At 41.2% G+C, this 22,352-nt stretch overlaps 1 protein-coding gene across 1 annotated transcript in view; it reads left to right on the plus strand.

Moving 5' to 3' along the window:
* Positions 1-22,352, plus strand: part of lg21h8orf34 (linkage group 21 C8orf34 homolog) — an 83,530-nt gene that overhangs the window by 16,838 nt on the left and 44,340 nt on the right. The window contains exons 2-7 of the mRNA XM_049565255.1: positions 2,136-2,280; positions 2,509-2,640; positions 5,987-6,106; positions 6,348-6,376; positions 7,244-7,407; positions 13,840-14,006. Coding sequence (XP_049421212.1) covers positions 2,136-2,280; positions 2,509-2,640; positions 5,987-6,106; positions 6,348-6,376; positions 7,244-7,407; positions 13,840-14,006 — 757 coding nt within the window. The remainder of the gene's footprint in view (positions 1-2,135; positions 2,281-2,508; positions 2,641-5,986; positions 6,107-6,347; positions 6,377-7,243; positions 7,408-13,839; positions 14,007-22,352) is intronic.

Below are 22,352 nucleotides of genomic sequence, written 5' to 3' on the forward strand. Positions count from 1 at the left end.
CTGTTCTGTGGTGTGACTTTCTTCTTGCTTTTATCTTGACCCTCCCTGATGCTACAGATATTTTTCCTTGAGCTTCCTGGAGTGACTGGGGGAAAATGCATCCCTCTCCCTCCACCATAAATTTTTTGTGATATTCACACCAAGTGTAGGTATCGGAGAAGATGAAACGAGCAAACAGCACAGGAGTGAGAGTTATCACTCAAACAAACAGCTGATTTCTTACGCAAAATGCAAATCCTCCTTACAAATTGTTTCATCATCGCACAAGCTGTGTGTGTATGTCAGCAGAGTATGGGTGCATGAAAGCCACCTGTCCTGCCACACAAACCCAACTAAATGTAATAAGCCTACACATCACACACACTCCACATCACAGCGCACACACAGCCGGCATTAGTAACGTGCATGATGACTGTTCTCCCAAATAAACTATGTACAACAGAGGCAGCAGCCGGAATGATATTGGTTACTGTCGACGGTCGATGTAATTTGATTTTACAGACTGACCCTGTAATGTTTGAAAGTTAGAATTAAAAAGTTGAAGCTGGAGCTGAGAAACACTTGGTTTTTAATTATTAACACACCTGCAGGAGCACCGAATTTAATGTTTTAACTGGACCTCGTAGGGCAAACGTTTTATTTTTTGGCACAATTTTAAATGAGACATGTAGAGTAAAGTGATTTTGAAGACATATCTCTATTAGAAGTTTAGATTTGGTTGTTTCCTGACAGAAGCGTTCGTCACGCAAAATGTGTTCAAGGATCTTTGGCTTTGATAAATGATGTAATTTTTGGAACTTTCAAGAAAACATGCCTTTTTTAAATCCACTGGCAGGTTTTAGGGCTCAGATGGCATTTTTTTTAGAAGTTATTTTTATTGGTGATAATGTATTTCAACATGAACATACAAACCCCAAGAAAAATCCCTACCAAAACCCAACCCAACACTCACACACACACGGAAGAGGGATCTTGACACCTATAATCAACATGATTATCAGACACAGCCCATCACGGATGAAAGTATGCAGGAACAAGAAAACGATAAAGGATAAAGGGAAAACATCCAGATGCACTCATTGAGTCCAGATATTGCAAAAGCGAATCCCAAGATCCTTCCCATTTATATTTACATTTTGGATGATTTTCCATGTGAATAACCGAAACAAGTTCACACAGCCAGTTTCTGAAACGGATTTGGTGTCTTCCAGTCTTTGAAAATGAGTTTTTTGGCCTATCGAAGGAGCTGTCTGTATGTATCATGGAAGTGTCCTTTGAACATCCAAAAAGAGCCATGTCCCTGTCAGGAGAGCGTCCTCTGATAAACCCCAGAAACCCCCCCCCCCAGAACTGCATTTAAAATACATACAAAACACAACCATTTACAGCTGTGTGTCCCTCTCATGAGCCAAAATAAGAGTCCCTCCCCAGTGCTTAATAAATTATCTGACATGCCTCCCTCATTTTGCACCACCCCCTTCTCCCCTATAAATAATGAACAGTCCCTTACCCGTAATTATCACTTATCTCCCAGTGGAAAAGAAATGATAATGTCTTTTTCCTAATTTTAGTAATAGAACTATTCCTGACACTAAAATCAGTCAGTCTGTTCCTCTCTACATCTGTCCATTCTTCCATCAGGCCCAGTATATTCTTAGAACATCAGGGACTGGTCTGTGTTCTTGCCTCATGACATGATTTTTAAAAATTTACAGACTGACCAAAGGCTGTGTGTAGTATTTGTTTACTTGTTTGTCCTTGTGTCTTGACAGACTGATCTGATTTTCTGAAGGAGCTTGCCGACATACTTGTTTCTAATTGACACAGAAGGGAAGCGCTCTGATCTTTGGGGACGTAGTTTTGTCTTGTTGTCTCGGCTTCCTGTTTTTTAGGATATCAACACTTGGTGTAGCAAATTCCTGAAAATAAAGTTAAGAAGCTTATCTCACCACGTTAGCTTTCTTCTCACATACCCTCCCTTGATGGTGGAGTACAAAACAAGACTTGCAATGCTTGTATGGATTGATTGTCTTTCTCCACTTCAGCTTGGTGGATACTCCACTGGCCGCACTCTCTCACTCCTTTTGTAGTGCCACTCTCCTCTAACTGCTCTCTGCTTTACTCTGCTCCTGTAGGAGTTGATGACCAAATTGATAACTGAGACTCCCGACCATCCAATCCCTTTTCTCATTGATCACCTGCAGACCAAGCAAGACAGCCCCGGCAAGCTGCACAGAGCTCTCTCTGGCTCCGCAGCACTGTGGGCGCAGAGCTCCCCAGGTCGGTACATACAGATGCAAGCATGCAAAATGCACACACACATACATGCAGAATGAGGCTTATTTCTTTGTACACACTCCCTCCCACAATACACACAGTATATATGACACATATAGGCTCGGAGAGAGACAACAGAGCGTGAAGAGTAAACTTGGCCTGCATTTATATTCTCTAGAATTTGCATAACAGGGCTTTCTGAGCAGAAATTGTGACTATCTCTCCCAACAGAGAGCAAAAACCCTCGAAGGGAGAACAGCAACTATGAGAAGCCATGGCAAATTCACCCAAAGAAACCGAAAAAGTCCAAGAGCGACCTGGCTGTTTCGAGCATCTCTCCTCCTTCACCAGAATCCAAGTCTTGTAAGTTCCCTTTTTGTACTCATCAGCAAAGTTTTCCACCTTCTGAATATTTTTTGGAATTACGTTGATTACACACACACACACACACACTCACACACATATTCCACTTTAAAATATGAAGCCGCACAGTTTTGATACCTGTTGTATCAGTTGTATCCCAATTACACGCTCCATTGACTTTAATCTTCATTTTTAATTTGATATAATTATATCTAATTAAAGTTAGTCACAGTGTATAGTCCGGTGTCCTCCTTCCAGCTTCCCACAGCCCTGCAGACGAGTTCATTATAAAGTGCCACTCTCTGCACACTTGCCGCTGCGCTGCTGCACACTCCGGAGATGAATTGTTCACAAAGTTCTCGCATTAATGCAGATGAGAAGATATTTCCGGGCGCTAACTTTTCTTAGTTTTAATGAATTACCGCAGCTATGATGTTCGAATGAAGTATGACGCTTGAGACAATGAGGCTAGGTCAAATATGGAGCGAGCAGACTACTTCAATAATTTAACATTGTGCTCTGTCACTGCCAGACCAAGTCTATTTCAGGCTGCGGTCTGAGCATTTCTCACAATCAAGAGGAAACGGGTATCGGGATGAGTGCACAAAGTGAGCGAAAGAAAACAAGTGAGAGGGAGAGGCGACACTCGGCACATCGAGATGTACTTAAGTTTGGAGTGTTATGAGAGTAAGAAGCCTTCAAAGCTACATTTAAAGTCAAAGCATATAAAAAATACATGCATAGGTGTTTTGGTGTGCAGAGCTCATGAAAAATTGAAATCAAAAGAACTGCCGCTCATCATTATTGCACAGTGTAGCGAGAACACAACAGCCGTCATAAATATATGCACAGAGGTTGATGTTTCTTTCTGTGTACACTTTGGCGAAGGGTGAATGCACTTCGGCCTCACTTCTACCTGACTGATGCTTTGAGAGGCCTCAGTGGGAATCGAATCATTAACCCTTAATCTAGCCTATTAAGATCCAGCACAGCCCTTTGCAGCCGCAGCACAACACACACAGGGAGGACAGAAAGAGCGGAAGTAATGAACAAGATTTTTTTCCTCCAGTCTGTGTTTGGCAGCGACATTTGCTCTGTGTTTATGGTTGTTACAATGCCAAGCAGCTTAGTCAGAGTAAACAAGGGTAGAGGATGGCAGATTGTAGCAGCAGTGCTGTCAGATATTCGCGTTTACTTACTCGCGTGTGTAAACAGGAGGGCGATGCTTACTCTCTGCACCTGTCACCATGTATGTGTTTCATTCAAACACGCATGAAATGATCCTAAAATCCCTCTCCTTTATATCCCGGTTAACGTGTCTGTTCAGGCAGCGAGCAGTGGACAACCAGTACATTTGTTTGGCAGCTCTTCATACCCCACTGGTTTTTCATGTTAATTCAAATCCAGTCATGTTGGAGCTTAAGAACGTTAGATATGGATGAACTACAAGGAATCCCTCCCCTTTCAAAGGAAAATCACTCTTTCCTTTTTATAAATGTCTAACAGTTAATAAATTAACCATCACATACAGTAGATACTGAGGGACGCTGCGAGAGGACGTGGGCAGGCCGTCAGTACAGTATGTGGGTCATTTCCTGCTCCTGTTTCGAGTTATTTTGAATGTTAATCAAAGAGACTGACAGACACTGTCCCCTGGCCTGCGTCCAGTGAGCTCTGTGCTGCTGGAAGAGACACGTTGACTTTACTGCCAGTGTTTCCGTTTCACTCCATCCTGCAGTAATTCACAGTAATTCCTGTTTTTTTTTTCCTTTTTTTTTTTTTGCACTTATCCTTTATTTTCTATTTCACTCACATGTTATCATATGGCAGTGAACAAACAAACATGATACATCACATAACAAATGGAAGCTTTGCATGGACACTTCTTATTCAGATTCTGTTCACAGGCATCCAAGCAGCCTCATTCTAGCTAACATGCAGTCACCCGTATGTTTAATCAGGCACTTAAATTCCAGCAGGGAGACTCTGGAGGATAAAGAAAGGAAGGTCAGGACCTACATGCACTTATACCCAATCACAGCTGTATACATGGCTCCAATTAGATGTGGATGGTACCAGTCGATTTCCTCTCCACTGGGGTTCATGAGACATTATGTCCTTAATCAGTCTCATCAGCTGTACTATTACAGGTGTCTATTTAATGTTGTCGTCTTCATTTGATTGTAGTGCTGTATATTTACAAGAAATGTTACAAAAACCAAGCAGCTTTAAAACATCATAGTGGAAAGCCAAAAGATGTTTACCAGGAAAAAAGAAGAAAAGAAATGTTCTCATAAGAAGCTTATGAGAATGTTTTATTTTAATGTATATCAGTTTGTCAATTTATTTATTTATAAAACATAATATACAAAAAATAGGATAAACAATAGCAGCACATACAGGTTAAATATAAGTGCTGAAAATACATACAAACAATATAAAATGGGAGAAAGTTTTATATTTACGACAGTTCCTCTTTCTGCTGCAGAAAGAGAAGTGTGTCCCAAAGCTTGCTGCTGTGTTTACCCCCTACAAAGTAATGTAGGGAGCTTCATTCAGCTGCAAAGGTGACTACAAACGCAGTGACAGCACGACGGAGTGGGAGTGGGTAGGGTCCGGTTTTAATAAGGCCCTGCCTAATGTCACTCTAATATTTATCCAATTTGGGACATTCCCAAAAAATGTGGGTACAGTCGCCAATCTTCCCACATTGCCTCACAACTCAAGGTACTGCTGAGGAATCTTAAATTCTCTCCTTTTAGTTTCCTTTTAAACTCCCTCCAGGTAGAGCTGCTTATTTGCTTGTGGTCTTCACAACATGACATTTCATCTGCGGTAATAATATTCATTTATAACTCCCATTTCTGTTTCGTTTCCATGGTGTTTCCTGTTACATTCTGTTGAAGTCCTCTGCATAAGTGGGTCATCAGATTCTTTTTCATCACTCCTTCCACAGTCAACAGGAAGATAAAGATATAGTTAAATTAGACGCTACTTAACATATCTGCATGTGTCTGTACGGAGTGTCTTATTTGAAGAAATCCAAAAGAATCCATCCTTTTATCCGCCCAAAGTCTGGAGCCATTACCTGCTGCTCTGCTTCATATCTGACTGCACCACTGTGTCCTTAAACCTGCGCCCAATCAGGTGTTCAGCATCAAAAACTGTGATGGTGGAGTTCATGGCAACCTGATTCTTGGCTGTATCGCAGATCAGCCTCTTAGAGTCTGTGAAGGCCGCGTAGCTCGTGTGGTCCTGTTGCCCTGCCCTGTTCTGATTCATTTATCTGTGATGCTTTTAAGAGGATCTGATTTTAAAAAAAAATCATGTTTGTGTTTCTGTCCAGTGCCACGGTCCATCGAGTACCCATCCTGGGACTGGAGGGAGAGCCGGGACTTTGACGAGCTTAACCACATCCTGCAGGAGAGCAAGAAGCTGGGCAAGGCCCTGGAGAGTCTGTCACGCAGTGAGTGGCCGTAGCTCGGCGAATTGCACGCTCACACCACACTGAGCAGTGTTTAATACATCTTAACATACACAACTAAAGCGTAGACCTTTCTGTAAATGTCACTGTAAATCCTGACAGGAAACCGGATTGAGCAGCTAATCTTACAAGCCCGCCACTAAGCTCAGACGCAGTCTAAGCTCGGATTTTGAACTGAATTAGATACTTCTCTGTGCTTTAAAGCATTTTCTTCTCTCTGCAGGCATCGCCATCTCCGATGAGCTCGACCAGGTAGATAACAACTAGACTGGAGTCTTTATACACTCACATATACAGTACACTGGCAGTACAGCGATGTGTCACTGATCACTCTGCAGCACTGCTAATGCTACATCAAATGAAAGCCATGTTTCATAACTTTCACTCGGCTGACAGAGCAGCACAGCTCTGTTTCTGACAATGAACTGCCGTCTCATGGGAGTGATATGCGAGAGTGATACTTCAGTGAACATGTCCTCCGTCTCCCTCTCCCTCGCTGCTTCAGTGTGCATCTTACACGCAAAGCTCTGTCTGAGCTCCCTCTTTGTCCTCGCCTGGCCCCAATTCTCTCCCAAACACAATGGTGCAGCGGCTGCCCAGGCTGGAGATGCACAGAGCGATTTGGAAATGATGGGTCTGGATGAGAGACGCGGCATATGTTTTGACAGGGACTTCACTTTTTGCTCAGTGCAGCAGTTGCATGTCCAACGTCCTTGGCTCTCAGCCCAGAGATTTTCCTTCTTGCTCTGCGGGACGGGACAGTGAATGAATACTAAACACCTGCTCTGATCATGCAGAGACAATGGCATTTGATGCTATCCTGGATTTAGTCAAAGACAAGCAGACACATCTTTGAGCGGGGTTGTAAATGTGTGCTGGCTGGCTTTGGGATCAGATTGGGAGGGAGACATCTCAGACAGCGCTGTGGTGCTTTTTGATTTTATTTTGGCTTTTGTGAAGAGCAGTCTTAGTTCTAATTTGAATACATTGTAGTTAAAAGTTCATGGTGTTAGATGAAGTTTTATAGCAGTATTTTTAAAATAAATCTGCGTCTTTGTCCTTCTGTCTGCCCTCTTCAGTGTTGTTTTGCCTCTTATTATTTCTATATTGCTCTTTTAGAACTTAGGAGGCTATAACTCAGTGCTGCGCCCGCGGGTGGTGGGGGAGTGGATTGGTCGGGAAGACGAGGACGCGGACCCACTGGCTTCTGAGATGCTGCAACCCCCCATCCCTCGGGCTAAAACCGAAGTGTGCTGGAGTGGAGACAGCAGCCCTGCTGGGAGGTTGGTGATTGGCATTATAAGTATGTGCAGTCATAGATATGTGTGTGTGTGCGTGTGTGAATCATTTGAATGGAGAAAAAAAAAGAAGTTTAAAACTTGGAGAAAGTTCACAAAGCTATTGTTGGCTCTTTAAAAATGAGGAGGTAGACTTCTAACTGTGGCTCCTGCTGCCTGAGGAATGCCCATCTGAATGGGGTTGATAATCCCATTTCAAAGGCGCGATTAAACATGCTTGCCATGATACTGCTTCAACCCAATTTCGAATTAAAGCTAACCTCATTTCTGTGCGCTCAAGGCCAAAGGAATTTTGTGCTTTTTATTTTAAAAATGGCCCGCTTTTGACAATATATTTGCATCATGCGTTAAACTCTTAAATTGTTTGTCACCCTCTCAGGAAGCTTTTTTCACCCTCTGTTTTTTTATTCATGTGTTAGCAAAACTATCAAAGTTTCAAATAGCCTGGCACCTTTTGGGCATCCCTGCCAGATGTTACTGTTGCTGTGTGTGTGCGTGCGTGCATGCTTGTCTGTGTCACGTGCACTGCAGCTACTGATGTGACTAATTAGAGGAGGATCGGATATAAGACCATAAATCATGCGCGGGCCTGAGCTGACATACACACTGTGTTAATCTCATTAGGTTACTGTATGGGTGGATTATAGGGAGAAATCACTTAGTTTGAAGTCTGAGCTGGGAGATAGTGGTGTGTGTGTGTGGGCTCACTGATGAGCTCCACTCTGTGTGTGTGTTTGTAAATGAGATGGTTTCGTGTTTACCTATGAAGAGAAACTTGTGCAGCTGTCTGTTTGGGGTGCTGCAGCGTCCCAAAATATTCACAACCCCTTGTTAACTGTAGGAGTGTTTGGCTCATCTGATGGATCATTTATATCAACTCTTAATTGCATTTACTGGGAACTTGCTCCCACTTCGGATCCTGTTTAGGGATTGAGATCACTTTCATACCCTCTGAGCTGTTTCCCAGCCAAGCCACAAAGTCAAAAATAGGGAGATAAGAAAACATAAATACATTTGTTTTTTGTCTCTGCAGGCGGGAAAGGTGTGTGGCAAAGATACTGCATGAGGTAAAAGGGACAGGTACATTTTAGCAGCAAAACAATGTGAGGTTTGTCATTGTACTTTGGCTGGCAATTTTGCCCACGTTGCGAATAAATGTCTGGGTAGAAATCAGAACAGAAGATGCTCCTGTAACTCCAGACTATGCCTGAGAATCATTGCTTTTTCTCCAGTATCACAATAAACCAGTGATAGTTGTAGATAAATCTATAACTGCATTGAAAACAAGCCCCGCTAATAGCTATTTTGGCGCACTGTTAATGGTGCCAGTTTGCTTAAATGAAAAAAAATATGGGCTAAAAATCAGAGGAAGTCTGAGTTTAGTAATTACCAGGTCTGGATAAGTATGAAAAAAGGAAAAGAGAACATGAAAAAAAAATGTTTGGGAGTGAGAGTGCGGGCAAGAGTGAGTTTGATGTCATGGAAAGCAAGGCAACAAGTATGGCAGGCAACTGAACACACACTCCTACGCAGAGCTGCCTCTACTGCTGTACGTCACTGATTGCAAACAGCTCTGCCACGGTTGCCTTATAAGTGTTTCAAATCCAGACACGCACGACCAAACTAGTTTGAAAGAAAATGGAGCAATATCTTTGAATTGCATAGTTATGTACACTCACCGGCTACTTCAGTACGTATACCTGTTCACCTGCTCACCAAAAGGACTGGAAAAACATTCCATCCTGCCTTGTATCACCGATTCAGGCTGCTGGTGGTGGTGTAATGGTGTGGGGGATATTTTCTTAGCACACTTTGGGCCCCTTAGTACCAACTGAGCATGGTTTAAACACCACAGCCTACCTGAGTATTGTTGCTGACCGTGTCCATCCCTTTATGACCACAGTGTACCCATCTTCTGATGGCTACTTCCAGCAGGATAACGCACCATGTCACAAAGCTCAAATCATCTCAAACTGGTTTCTTGAACATGACAATGAGTTCACTGTACTCCAATGGCCTCCACAGTCACCAGATCTCAATCCAATAGAGCACCTTTGGGATGTGGTGGAACGGGAGATTCACATCATGGATGTGCAGCCAACAAATCTGCAGCAACTGTGAGACGCTTTCTGAGAAATGTTTCCAGCACCTTGTTGAATCAACGCCACATAACAGACAGTTAACAGTTGGATTTGACTTGAAAAACTTCTAGCTATTCGTACTCGGATGTCAAATATGGTTTGAAAAATCTACAGAGAAGATAGGAAAGTCAAATCTGGAAAAGCATGGAATATTGAAAAGTAAAATGTGTAGGAACCCTGGTGCTGTTGTCTTGATTTTGTCTAAGGCATAGCATCTTAACCAGTGAATTTAAGATCCAGTTAAAAGTAAGATTTGTTTTGGTTAATTTGCATCAGAAAAACTCAAAATAACTCTGAGCAAGTGGAAAATTGGCAGCGCAGACCAGCACTGCCCGCTTTTAAAATCCCATCTGAGCCTTAGTAGGCCATCCCCTCTGATGCTCGTACACTTTCTGACTAGAGTCCCCACATTTTCTCATGTAGCTGACCTTATTTGTCAAACCAGTCCATCTTCCCCCTCTTACTTTGGTAAGTTTACTTGTTTTCATTTTCAGACTCCTCGCTCCTGTCCCTCATTCCAGCCCACCTGTCACTGAGGACCGTAAGGAGAGCTGACAGTCGGTGGTGGCGGCTCTCTGTATGATTGGCTGCAAAGTCTAGATGGATAAGTGCAAGGGGCACATGGGAAATCAGATGCAACTGTGGCAGAAGTATATTCAAGGAAATGGCTTATTTTGACAGAGTCTGTCCTGTGCAATGGGACTCCCTTATCCCACATCTGTCAGTGCCATAAACTCCTCTCTCTTTTTAGCCTCCTGTTTTATTTTTCTCTTATATACAGTACCTTCTCTTAACACCAACGGATTCTGATCTCTTATTGTACATTATATTAACAGGGAAAGGTCATGATGGCCAGCGACACCTGCTTTGATTTTGTGTTGATATTTATCATTTTTAATGTTGCACCACCTGAGGTTGGGAAAAATTGCTGACACTGGTGAAGCTGCCAGCAAGCATAGCGAGCCGGAGATTTCCATAGGAGATACGAGCCAATAATATGGTGCGACATGTAAAAGTAATAAAACAAACACCTTCGTTCTCTCTATTTTTCTTCCTTATATTACTTCCCTGCTTTTAATATAACATTTGTCATCCTCAGCTTACTCTCTCTGCGACACTGTGTGCCTTCCAGTTTAAAATGTTTGTTTACAAATGCAGGAAACATTTTCCCCCAAGTCTGTGGTTAAATAAAAGAAGAAAACAGTTGTCCAGACTCACACCGGCCACTTTGCCTTCCCCGTGTTAGCAGATCTAATTATCACAGACATGCCATACAGACAGGAGGAAGAAGTATCTGTCATCGTATGACCCTTCCTCATTATCTGTAAATAGAAGTCATTAAACTGAGATTAGCATCAGATTAATACTCTTCCGCTCGTCTAATCCACGCCCTCAGCCTGGGGGATGTGGAAATTAATTTCTCCGATATAGAGGTAATTCAGAATCTGGCTTTTGTAATTGTATCAGAAGCTTTAATTCTATAGGAAAGAGATGTTATTTGTAATTTTTCAGCCGTCCTCCAGTGTTCCAGGTAACACCGTGTCTCCTGAGAAATGAGTAAAGCTGTTGGGAAAAGAAATATGAAGAGAAGCGTTTGATTTCTTTCTATTCATGTATTGTTTTTAATTTGAAAACAGCCCGGGAGGCAGTCTGGGGACTGTAAAGCTTATATAGTGCTGTGAGTGCAGCGGCGAGGTGTGACGCAAATGAATAATGCAGAGAAATAGTTTCCATAGCTGCATCCTGTTGCTTATGTTTATAAACGCCTACAGTGCAGTATGTATTGTAAATGTTGGCATGGGAAAAGCAGAATTCTTGCTTTTTATAAGTGAATCAGACTTACATAACTTTATATTTCTCCTTTTCCCTGTGCTTTCCTTCACTGACTATAAGATTAAATCAGTAACTAAATCCTCCCCTTGTGTATCACCCTTCCATCTTTGTTCACTACTCTTAACTTAAAAACTACATGAGACATTTGAACACCTCATATCCTTCTACATGCTGTAAAACCTCCTCAGCTCAGACCTTCTTTTTATCCCACTTCCTCTAAATACTACTGCTTTCTGCTTAGCGCTACAACTATTTCTCTGTTGCTCACCTCACAGCAATTATCCCTTCTTATCTTCTCCCTGAGAACCGTTTATAGCAAGGTGTTCTGCACCTGCGTGGCACTTGAAATGATTGTATGTTATTTTGTCCCTAACAACCGTGGAACAGCTGCCAAATGCAACAAGTGGGGAAGCACGCTTTAAATGGAGTCACACATTTGCACACCACCGAGGGAAATGCAACATTTTATCCTGCGTAGATACGAGCCTGACAGAAACCCATGAGAGGCATGTTTTATAATAACCCTGCCCCTATAGTAATTATACTATAGGAGCGCAGTTATTATAAAACATGCCAGTTTTGCAGCTATATTTCTCAGTAGCTGAAAGCATGTTATTGCTGATGATGATTCAGACTCATATCACATTCAACTTTCATGTTCTTTATAAATGTTAGAGGCTGTGTGTGGAAAATAACCAGCAACAGCTGATGTATGTTAAAGGTATATTACGCAGAAAGTGTCGGCTGCTGTTTGTAAACAGCATCACAAGAGAGAGCCAGCCCCAGATTTGCTATGTTTGCATTTTTTCTGTGCTTTGTCCGCACAGTCTGGCACCTGGTTGCCACTTTTTATTAACATCCTGACTTCATCGATGAGCTATGCCCAGGAATATCCCGCACATACACTTCTAGTGGGTCACAAGTGATGATTATAAAGGACTAAGTTTGTATGTAGACTCTGTACGTACATTTTTTTTGTGAAATTCCTGCATAGTTTATCTTCAAGCAGAATTTTGAGGCACTTATACTTTACTTGAGTGTGTCCATTTTATGCTACTTTATACTTCACAACATTTCAGGGACAAATATTGTACTTTTTACCCCACTTTATTTATTTTAAAACTTTAGTTACTAATTACTTTGCAAATTTAGATTACTGATACAAAATATAAATGAAATTATTATGTGTTAAGGGGCCAGTGTGTCAGATTTAGGGGGATATATTGGCTGAAATTGAATCTAATATAATTTCAATCAGGAGAGACTCTTTTTTTTGTTTGTTAAACTAATATTTATTTACTTGTTCACATAAGAATAAAAAAAAATTAAACAGTTTTTGTCGATTAGACCCCAACAAGATGATATATTTTTAAGGAGGATAATGAATCAATAGTGGAATAGGAAAGCCCCACTGGGGTCTAGACAAAGGTGGTGGTAGAGATGATGATGTGGAGAGGAATAGGCATTTGTTGAGCTTGTCCTAGACTCTGGATACGATGGCTGGAGGTGAACAGGGTGGAGGAGGGCGCAACAGTTCTGCCTTAAATGACAGCTGACGGCAGCAGAGGAGAGCAGATTTAAAATTCTGCTGTAGCATCCTGATTGACTGATAGAGATCGTGGCGAAGTTTGATTGGATAGCTAGAAGAATGAACACCCATAGTCAGCTAATTCGAGGCAGCGGTGAGAGTAGGAGGGAGAGAGTTATGAATGGATGAGCACAGAGAAAATCTTTCTGATTGAACTTATGCTGAGCTTCATAAGTATGTTCTCTTTAATATATATTCACCTGAAACTAGGAGTCACTGTGTTTTTGTCACCTTAGAATGAACTTTTTATATCTACATACAGAGTGGGTCCTCTTCCACAGAGTCCGCCATGTTGTCCCTACAGTAGCCCAGAATGGACAAACCAGACACTGGCTCCAGATAGGACCATTCGCGTTTTGGATTCAGCCACTGTAATTCTCTGACATGCTTGGCACATGGGGGAATCGTCACTTGGTTGCAATCTGCAACCTCACCACTAGATGCCACTGAATCCTATGCACTAGAACTTTAAGCTACCCAGCAGTGTGTAGAATGATTAACATTAGCTCCACGTTTATTAGCTGCGTCATTAAAGTGACGTGCACATGAATACATCAATAATTATAATGAAATATATAATATACCTGACTCTGAAATGGGCCGTTCTCGAGTACTTTTACTTTTTGTACTTTAAGTATATTTCAATGGTAACACTTTTGTCCTGCTTCAGTAAGATTTTGAATGCAGGACTTTTTATTTTACATTATATTATTGCTTCTTTAACATAGGTAAAATATGACTGATACGATATGATTGTGAATACTTCTTCCACCTCTGGTTAATATGTGTCAGTAAATAGTTATCCAGTGGAAAAGTCTTTTATCTCCTCCTCACCTCTTCTGTTTGCCTCCTCAGCTTGAAGATGGAAACAAAGAGCAAAGGGTTAAAGGAGCAGCAGCAGCATCACAAGAAGCTCCTGGCGGCCATGTTGTCCCAGGACTCCTTCGATTCAGTCCATAGCCCTGCCCCCTCTGTCGCAGAAGAAGAGATGGAGGACGAGGACGACGCCATGGAGCTTCTGGGTAATGTCACAAATTTTGTATATACACTACTTTTCATGTGCACAGACACAAATTATAAATGTGTGGTTGTTCAGTCCATTTAATCAGCATGACATGCTCTCATGTGTCGTTACATTCTGTTGAATTCTGCTAATTAAATGCTGTTGATCATAATACAAGGCTGCTTCTGAGCCACAGTGGCTGCAGGTGTACAACTCTTCGCTGTGTGTATCCGCAAATGTGCGAGACATCCACTTTCCCCCAAATCCCGCATTCAACAAGAACAGCTTGCTGTGTATACCTTGTGTGTGTGTGTGTGTGTGTGTGATAAATCATAGTTGAACATTTCACGTTTAATGAGTCTCTTTGCAGAGCTCGTTAGGGTTTCCACTGTCTTTCATAAACTTTGATCATGTAAGTTTTCTCCCCAAAAAAAATCAATCTGTTCTGATATTCAGGAGTCCAAGTGTATTTCAGTGACTTAGTGGGTGAAGCTTTGAGGTAACATCAGACAAACCTCTGAAATGAAAGGATCAAGAAGATATAGGAACTTTATTTAGCTGCAGTATGTAGGAAGGACAGTTGACAGAAACATCTTCAGTAGATAAACACTTCAACAGCATTTTAAAACACGTGTTTTGTTGACCGTGTTCTTCATGCAACATTGAATAGTTTTCTTTTTATGTATTCCAATTGATAACTGGTCAAAGATGTCAGACTGGCTTCAATAGTAGACGGAGAAAATATCACAAGTATTTAAGGTAAATATCAGGTTTTAGTGTCTTTTTGTTAGATGCACCACTTTGTATCAACGATTAACACTCAAAGTGGTGAGCGGGTCCTCTTCCATGGAGTCCACCACGTTGTTTCTACAGTGGCCTAGAATGGACAAATCAAACAATGGCTCTAGACAGAAGTTCGCATTTTCCCATGTTTTGCATTTTTTGCATCAGCCACCGTAGCTGTCCTATATGCTTGGCAGTTGGCACACGAGAGAAGTTTCAGTTCTGCAGCCTCACTGCTAGATGCCACTAAATCCTACACACTGGACCTTTAAGTGTGTTTAGTTAAAAATATACCATGCAGGATTTCCCTAAAAAACACAGTGCTTATACAGAAGCAATCCATCTCAGTTATCACGTACGACCCACTGAAATGTGTGGCGGTGTGTTCTTCTGCAGAGACTCTGCCCTCTGTCCGTATTTTCTTATTTTTCTTCTTATCTCCTGTGCTTGGGATGTTAAAGGGTGTGTATCCCACAGCTCTCAGGTGAGGTCAGGGCTTTAGATAAAGGTAGCAATCAGGGGTTAGACCATAAGCAGCAGGCACACAAAACAACACAAATATAGCAGTACTCCAAACAAGAGTGAATCTGGGGCTGGCTTATGCATTTGTTGGTGAGTGCAATGGTAAATGGACTGCACTGCATTCTTCTAGTCTTCCAACCACTCAAAGTGCTTTGACACTACACACACACAGTCATACACTGGTGCCACCTGCTACTTAGCTAACATTCACACACACTGGCTCACCGATGGAACAGCCATAGGAGTTCAGTATCTTGCCCAAGGATACTCTGACATGCAGACTTGAGGAGCTAGGGATCAAATTGCCAATCTTCCGATTAGTGGACGACTCCGTCTCACTCTGAGGCACAGTCACCCCAGCGTGTCTGCAAACAGTAACCAACAATCCTGCATAGTACACCTCCTTCTTTTCCATAGCTGGGACAACTAAACTGTTGCTTATAGTATTAGTAGTACAATAACTGTCTTTGGTTGCATACTCAAAAGCACAATGTTCAGACAGCTTCTCTGCAAGTTGGGGAAAAGCATGCTGGTAGAAGTGGAAAAGCACTTACCTAGAGAGGAGCAGATACTGCAATTGGAAATGAAAGTGATGGAAATTAAATATAAGAGATAGCTGAGAAGGGAGGAAATGGTTACATGTATGCAGACCTGTAGAGGCGTCCTTCCTGTATGTAGTGTCAGGAGAGCTGGATGAGCAGAGCAGCAGTCAGTTTATGTTCTGTACTGAAGAGCACTTAGCAGTAGCTGTTAAAGGAAACTATGCTTCCTGTTTACACAGACTGGCCAGATGCTCCCAGCCACTGAGTCTAGGTATTCACTCTGACAACTCAAGAATCACAAAGTAGCTCCTTTCATTTACTTTTTGTGTGTTCTCGTGTGTGTGTGTGTGTGTGTGTGTGTGTGTGTGTGTGTGTGTGTGTGTGTGTGTTCACGTTCCTTCATGTCATGCCATCATGTGCTGACTTAAGATGAATGAGTGGGTGACAAAGGAGCATCTGATGTGGGGTCTTGTTTTGGCTTCATGAAGTGGAGCTTGTCACCATGTCTGTGCAGACAGAGGATCTCATGGCTCACGCTAAATTGATTTTTTTGTCTGAAATACTTTGTGTGGTAACGCACTCCCTCTGTTCCTCCGTCACTTGTTCTTCCTCTCTGTCTCTGCTGTGTGTGGTAATCTTTACCTGCAGGGGTGATTCTCTGGAGTAAAGAAGCTTATCCCTGCATTGTGACACGACGGTAAAGGGAGGCCATACACACACAGGCAAGCACACAACAGTATACAGCACACACTTCATTACTCAGAAGATTTATTGTACTGGTAGCTCTTTAAAAGAATCCATCAGACTTGTTTGACAGCTGTATCATATACTGGGAAAGTCAGACTTCCTGCCAGTATAAGTCAACGTAAAGTCACTGAGCTTCCTCTATGCTAGCTAACAAACGCCTGACATACAGCACTTCTTTGAGGAATAGCAGTCTTTTTCTAATGTCTCTGTGTCTACATCGTGGGCCCCAATTATGTGGTGCTCCAGTGCTTCAGTGTCTCCCCAGTCTCTTCAGAGCCGCTGCTCTGTGATGACACACAGGCTACGTATGTCATTGATCTCTGCTCTTCTGTCACAGCACTGAGGCGCTGCTTGTTAGCAGGATCTTTTCATCCGGGTCATCCAGAGGTTCACGTTTCTTTATAGATGTGCGGCGGAGGGGCCAACAGGTCGCACAGACTGGGTTCTTATTCGCAAAGCTACAGATTTTTTTTTATAAAGTGCCCTTTTTAAGTGAGTGAAATATCAAAACCATATGACCGTGAACTGTATAAGATAATGGATGTAGCTACTGTGATGTCACTCATTGGTTTGTGGACTCCAGTTATGAAGGTTCGAATTTGCCATCCTGTTTTTTTGGAGCCAGAAGTGACCATTTTTGGTCAGTTGTGAGGGTGGAGCTGTATACACTGGGGCCATGCCTCAGCCTGTCACTCAAGTTGCCCCACAATCGATAATGCATATTAAGCTTTAAAGGATAGCTATGGCATTTTTCAATCTGGGCCCTGTTTTCACGTATAAATTGATCAGAGACTGATGTGAACAGCAATTTTTGAAATTGGTCCAGTATCGAGGTAGCTGGCAGCGGCCATCTCGTGACATCTTGTGATATTTCAGAGAGACACCTGCTTAAGGAGGCAATAACAAACACACCGGATCAAGTGAAAGGTAAAGAGACACTTCAGACACTTACAATCTGAGCCACTTTGTGTTGGAAATAACCACTTTTAAAGGACACATACAGTGACGATGGTCAGTTGCCCCTGGTGCTTCTATTACAGCCTGTTGCGCTGTCATTGTATGTCCGTTAAAAGTGGTTATGTTTGACACAGAGTGGCTGAGATTGTGAATACCTGAAGTAGGGTCCAGGTTGAAAAATTCCAAAGTTGTCCTTTAACAAATGTAAACAGGTGAGTTATACAACAATTAAGCCCCGCCCCTCCCTGTGCAGTTGTCATAATTGTTGAAATTAGCTGTAAAGACCAAAACTGTTTTTTTTATCAGGCTCTAAACATGTTAATTTCGGCTGTAATGCTGGGCACTTTAACACGTGGGTCTATGGGCTTCTGGAGCCAGCCTCTATTGGCCATTCAAGGAACTGCAGTTTATGGCACTTTGGTACTGGCTTCATTTCTCAGCCTTGCTGATGACGAGTTACCAAAGCTGAAAATTACGTTTTAAAAATGCTTTTGAAAACAATGCTTTGATTGTTTCTCTTTGTCATTTGCTTATCAATTAATCAACTAATTATTATTTGAGCATTAGCACAGACATCAGATTAACTAAGATCACCTGCATTCACGCTCTGCCACAAGATCTACATGTTTTAAATTTGTCTCTGCTCCAGTGCTACAAGACGAAGTCTGTACTCTGTTCTGTTGAATTTTATAGCAGGCTCAGTATTTGTCACTATGAGACAGTGTTAAATTTATGAATGAAGTGATTTATTCCTACATTTAATGTAGACCGTAATTAAATTTATTTATACTTACCTATACCCCATGTTCTCCTCTCTGATAAGGGAAAGGAATCTGGAGAAAACACAAGTAAACACAGAGTTTTCTTTTCCATTATACAGTAGGCCTATCAACTGAGCACAGTGGTGACTCGGGACAGCAGTATATAATGGTGATAAATACAGCCATAAAGCAGGATGTTGATGGTGTGTGATGGCCCTTCTTGATCATAGCTCTAGGCGCATTCCCCCCCAGTGGCTTTTACACCGTGGTCCTGGGCAGTAACTCAAAGGAAATAATACAGCGAGGTCATCTCTGATTCTCCGTCCAGGCCTGGTGCTCTCCGCAGGGACCACCGCCACTGTGTTGACTGTCACTCCGAGTGGGCTTCCTCACTGTGGTAGAGTTGATTAAAGTGATGCTAACATGCAGCATGTGGCGGCCTGGTGGGCTCGGAGAAATGAATGACCCTCAGGAGGATCTCTGAGCCTCATTTAGAAAGAGGGTCTTGGCACAAACTCTGTGGCCATGACCAAATGCATGCCAAAGATGACAGATGATCTTTGGCAGGAATGGTGATCATGTGATAGTATATTGATCCCTGAAGGAGGTATTTATCTCTTTCCTTGCTGCTGTCCACATGAAGGTTAAAACATATGGTCAGCTGCTCAGCAGCACGCCTGGAGCTGGTAGGGATTCAGTGACTTACTCAAGGACTCTACAGCAGGCGGGGTGCTCGCTGTCTAATAGGTCAGACTTGGAGATCAGTGGATTTAAATGCTCTGCTCTAAAATTATGGGATGCATCAGAAGCTTGAGCACTATAGCTGCATTTGTACAGTTATCTTGAGGAAAATTTCCACACACAGGATTGTTTTTCTAATTCCGTGTAACACTGTAAACACCTCACTCCTTTTTTAAGCATCCTTATCTCTTAATTTTGATTTACCAACTGATAACATACTCAACGGGCTATATAGTGCATCGCGCATGTGAAGTTATTCCCCCATATGGCTTCTCACCTGCAGCAGTACAGTCACTACAGCAGCAGACATTCTCGGAGGCATGTGATCTTATCAAGCATTTGCTTAGGGTGACCTCTAGTGGCTAAAATGTGGTATTACAACTGCTGTGTTTAAAGCCTGTTTGGAAGTATAGAGCCAGGTGAAAAGTGTTTAATAACAGCTCTACTATTGGTTGGGCTGTCCCAAATACGTTTCTTTTTTTTTTGCTTTTGGAGCTTTGGTGGTCACTTACAGTGAATATTTACCCCTTCAGCCGGGATTGTGAGGCACAGAAGCACAGAAACAGTGTACTAGCTCCAACAAATATAAGATTTGAGATATATATTTAGAAGATTCATATTTATTTACATTTTCTTTATTGTCATTTCTTGACGGTTAAGTTTTTAAAATTTAATAATCTGTAATTTTAATTTTTATTGTTTTGTGATGAACAGAAAAACAGCATCAAATGTGATACATCATATGGCCATATAAATCTGTAAAAGTAAGGTACAAGGGCTAAAGAGGGTACACATTAGTATAGTTAGACAGAAGACAGTGCTGAGACAAACCGACTAAAAGAAAATTAACAACACTGAAAAATAAAAAATATTTAAATAAAAATAATTAGATAATCATTGGCTCGTGAAATAACTGAGTGTCACATGACAGTTTGAGGCATTTGTGGACATTCAGTACTTAGCCCAGGCGTTCTGGAGCATCCCAAAAAACTCTGGCACCTTTTTTACTCTCATAGTGCAAAAAAATTCCCAGTGTAAAAATGGTCAGTGGGCCACCTGGCACCCTATTGCGAGCCACATTTGGCCCACAGGCCGTAAGTTGAGTATCACTGATTTAGAGTGTCAGATGAGTATTTGAATTAAAGTAAACTGTCAGACAAGTATGCATAGGTGTTAATACTTTACACCAGTGGTTCCCAACTGGTGGTTCATGGTCCAAAAGTAACTCAAGAACGTGTTAAGTTTTTAAAAAACAACTTTTATTTTGAAATCCAGTGAATTTCTAACACAGGTTTTATTTTAAAGAGCTGTGAAGAATTTAGCAAAGTTGACTATCAAACACATTTTAAACTTTTCCCCTTTAAACCAAAGGCACTCTCATTCACTTTCATATACCTACAAATATCTTCACATCTTTTTCTTCACACATATGCAGTGTTTGGTATACTGCAGTCTTGTGCTGTAAGATTCTGATTAAAGACACTCGTCTCAAAGAAACATACAGTGCACATCAGTTGTTGTTGTACTATCAGCTAAGCAGAGCTTCCTTCATCACACCTGCTAATTGGCATCCTTGTTGTGCTGAATACGAGTGTACAGAGAAATCCACACCACTCAAATGAGAGCAATTACATTAGCACGAAATGAGCAGGTCCCATGGTGCGTGGATGTATGGCAAGCCGTTTAAACATTTAATCGCTAAGTTTGACTATCCGGAATTACCATTACAGATATCAACAATGTCATTTTGACTAGTAGTAATGTCATTGTGACTAGTATGAATTTTAATTGAAGATATCTATAACGTCATTCTGACTAGTCAAAACTGAATTACAGATATCTGTAACGTCATTTTGATGAGTCAAAACTGAATTACAGATATCTATAATGTCATTTTGACTAGTCAAAACTACAGTTACAAAACTGAATTACAGATATCTATAACGTCATTCTGACTAGTCAAAACTGAATTACAGATATCTATGACGTCATTCTGACTAGTCATAACTACAGTTACAGATATCTGTAATTCAGTTTTGACTAGTAAGATTCAAACTATTTTTGCCATTCATGTGTATGGGGTTTGTCATTATAGATATCTACAATTACATTATGACTATCTATAATTCCAGTTTGAGATATCAACGTCATTTTGACTAGTCATAATTCAGTTGCGGATATCTACAACGTCATTTTGACTAGTCATAATTCAGTTGCGGATATCTACAATGTCATTTTGACGAGTCATAATTCAGTTGCGGATATCTACAACGTCATTTTGACTAGTCATAATTCAGTTGCGGATATCTACAACGTCATTTTGACGAGTCATAATTCAGTTGCGGATATCTACAACGTCATTTTGACTAGTCATAATGCAGTTGCGGATATCTACAACGTTATTTTGACTAGTCATAATTCAAATTCAAGATATCTACAATGTCATTTTGACTAGTCATAATTCAGTTGCAGATATCTACAACATCATTCTGACTATCTGAAACTCAATTCAAGATATTTAGAAAGGACCATGTAGATATCTTCAATTGATGATAATTAAAGATATCTTGAACTTGAATTATGACTAGTCAAAATTAAATTGTAGATATCTCAAACTGGAATTACAGATATCCACAATTCAGTTACAGATATCCGCAACTACATTGGAGATATCTATAATGACAAATCCCATACACATGAATGGCAAAAATAGTTTGAATCTTACTAGTCAAAACTGAATTACAGATATCTGTCATTAGAGTTTTGACTAGTCAAAATGTAATTACAAATATCTTGAATAAGAGTTTTGACTAGGCAAAATTATATTGCAGATATCAGTAATGAATATCCAGTCTAGCAATTAAATGTTAAAACAGCTTGCCATAGTGGATGTCGTATTCATGTGTCCAAACCTCTGGAGGACGAGGTGAGGAGAGTTCAGAGCCACGGTGAGCTCTAAACATATTACATAATATCCACTGGGAGGCAGGAAAGGAGCACTGGTTTCTGTCTAACAACTACAGCATCTACTAGAGAGTAAGATGCGTAATAAAAGCAGGCTTAGAAGATACAAAGAAAGTTAGCAGCTAATCTCCATTTCCATACTGAGCAGAAGGGTTTTCCAGACTGGGTGTCTTTTTGCCAGCACCTGGATAAGGAGCTTATAGAATAATAAAATCCTCTTGGAATGGTTTACAGTGCTGCTAGCCAAGGTTGTACAGATTGAATGCAATTATAAAAACCAAAGACATGGCTTAAGGTTTATTTGTTTTGTTCGGATTGTTCCAAAAAGAGAAAATAAAATCAGCTTAG

Source organism: Epinephelus fuscoguttatus, linkage group LG21, assembly GCF_011397635.1.
Source record: "Epinephelus fuscoguttatus linkage group LG21, E.fuscoguttatus.final_Chr_v1".
NCBI classification, from domain to species: domain Eukaryota; kingdom Metazoa; phylum Chordata; class Actinopteri; order Perciformes; family Serranidae; genus Epinephelus; species Epinephelus fuscoguttatus.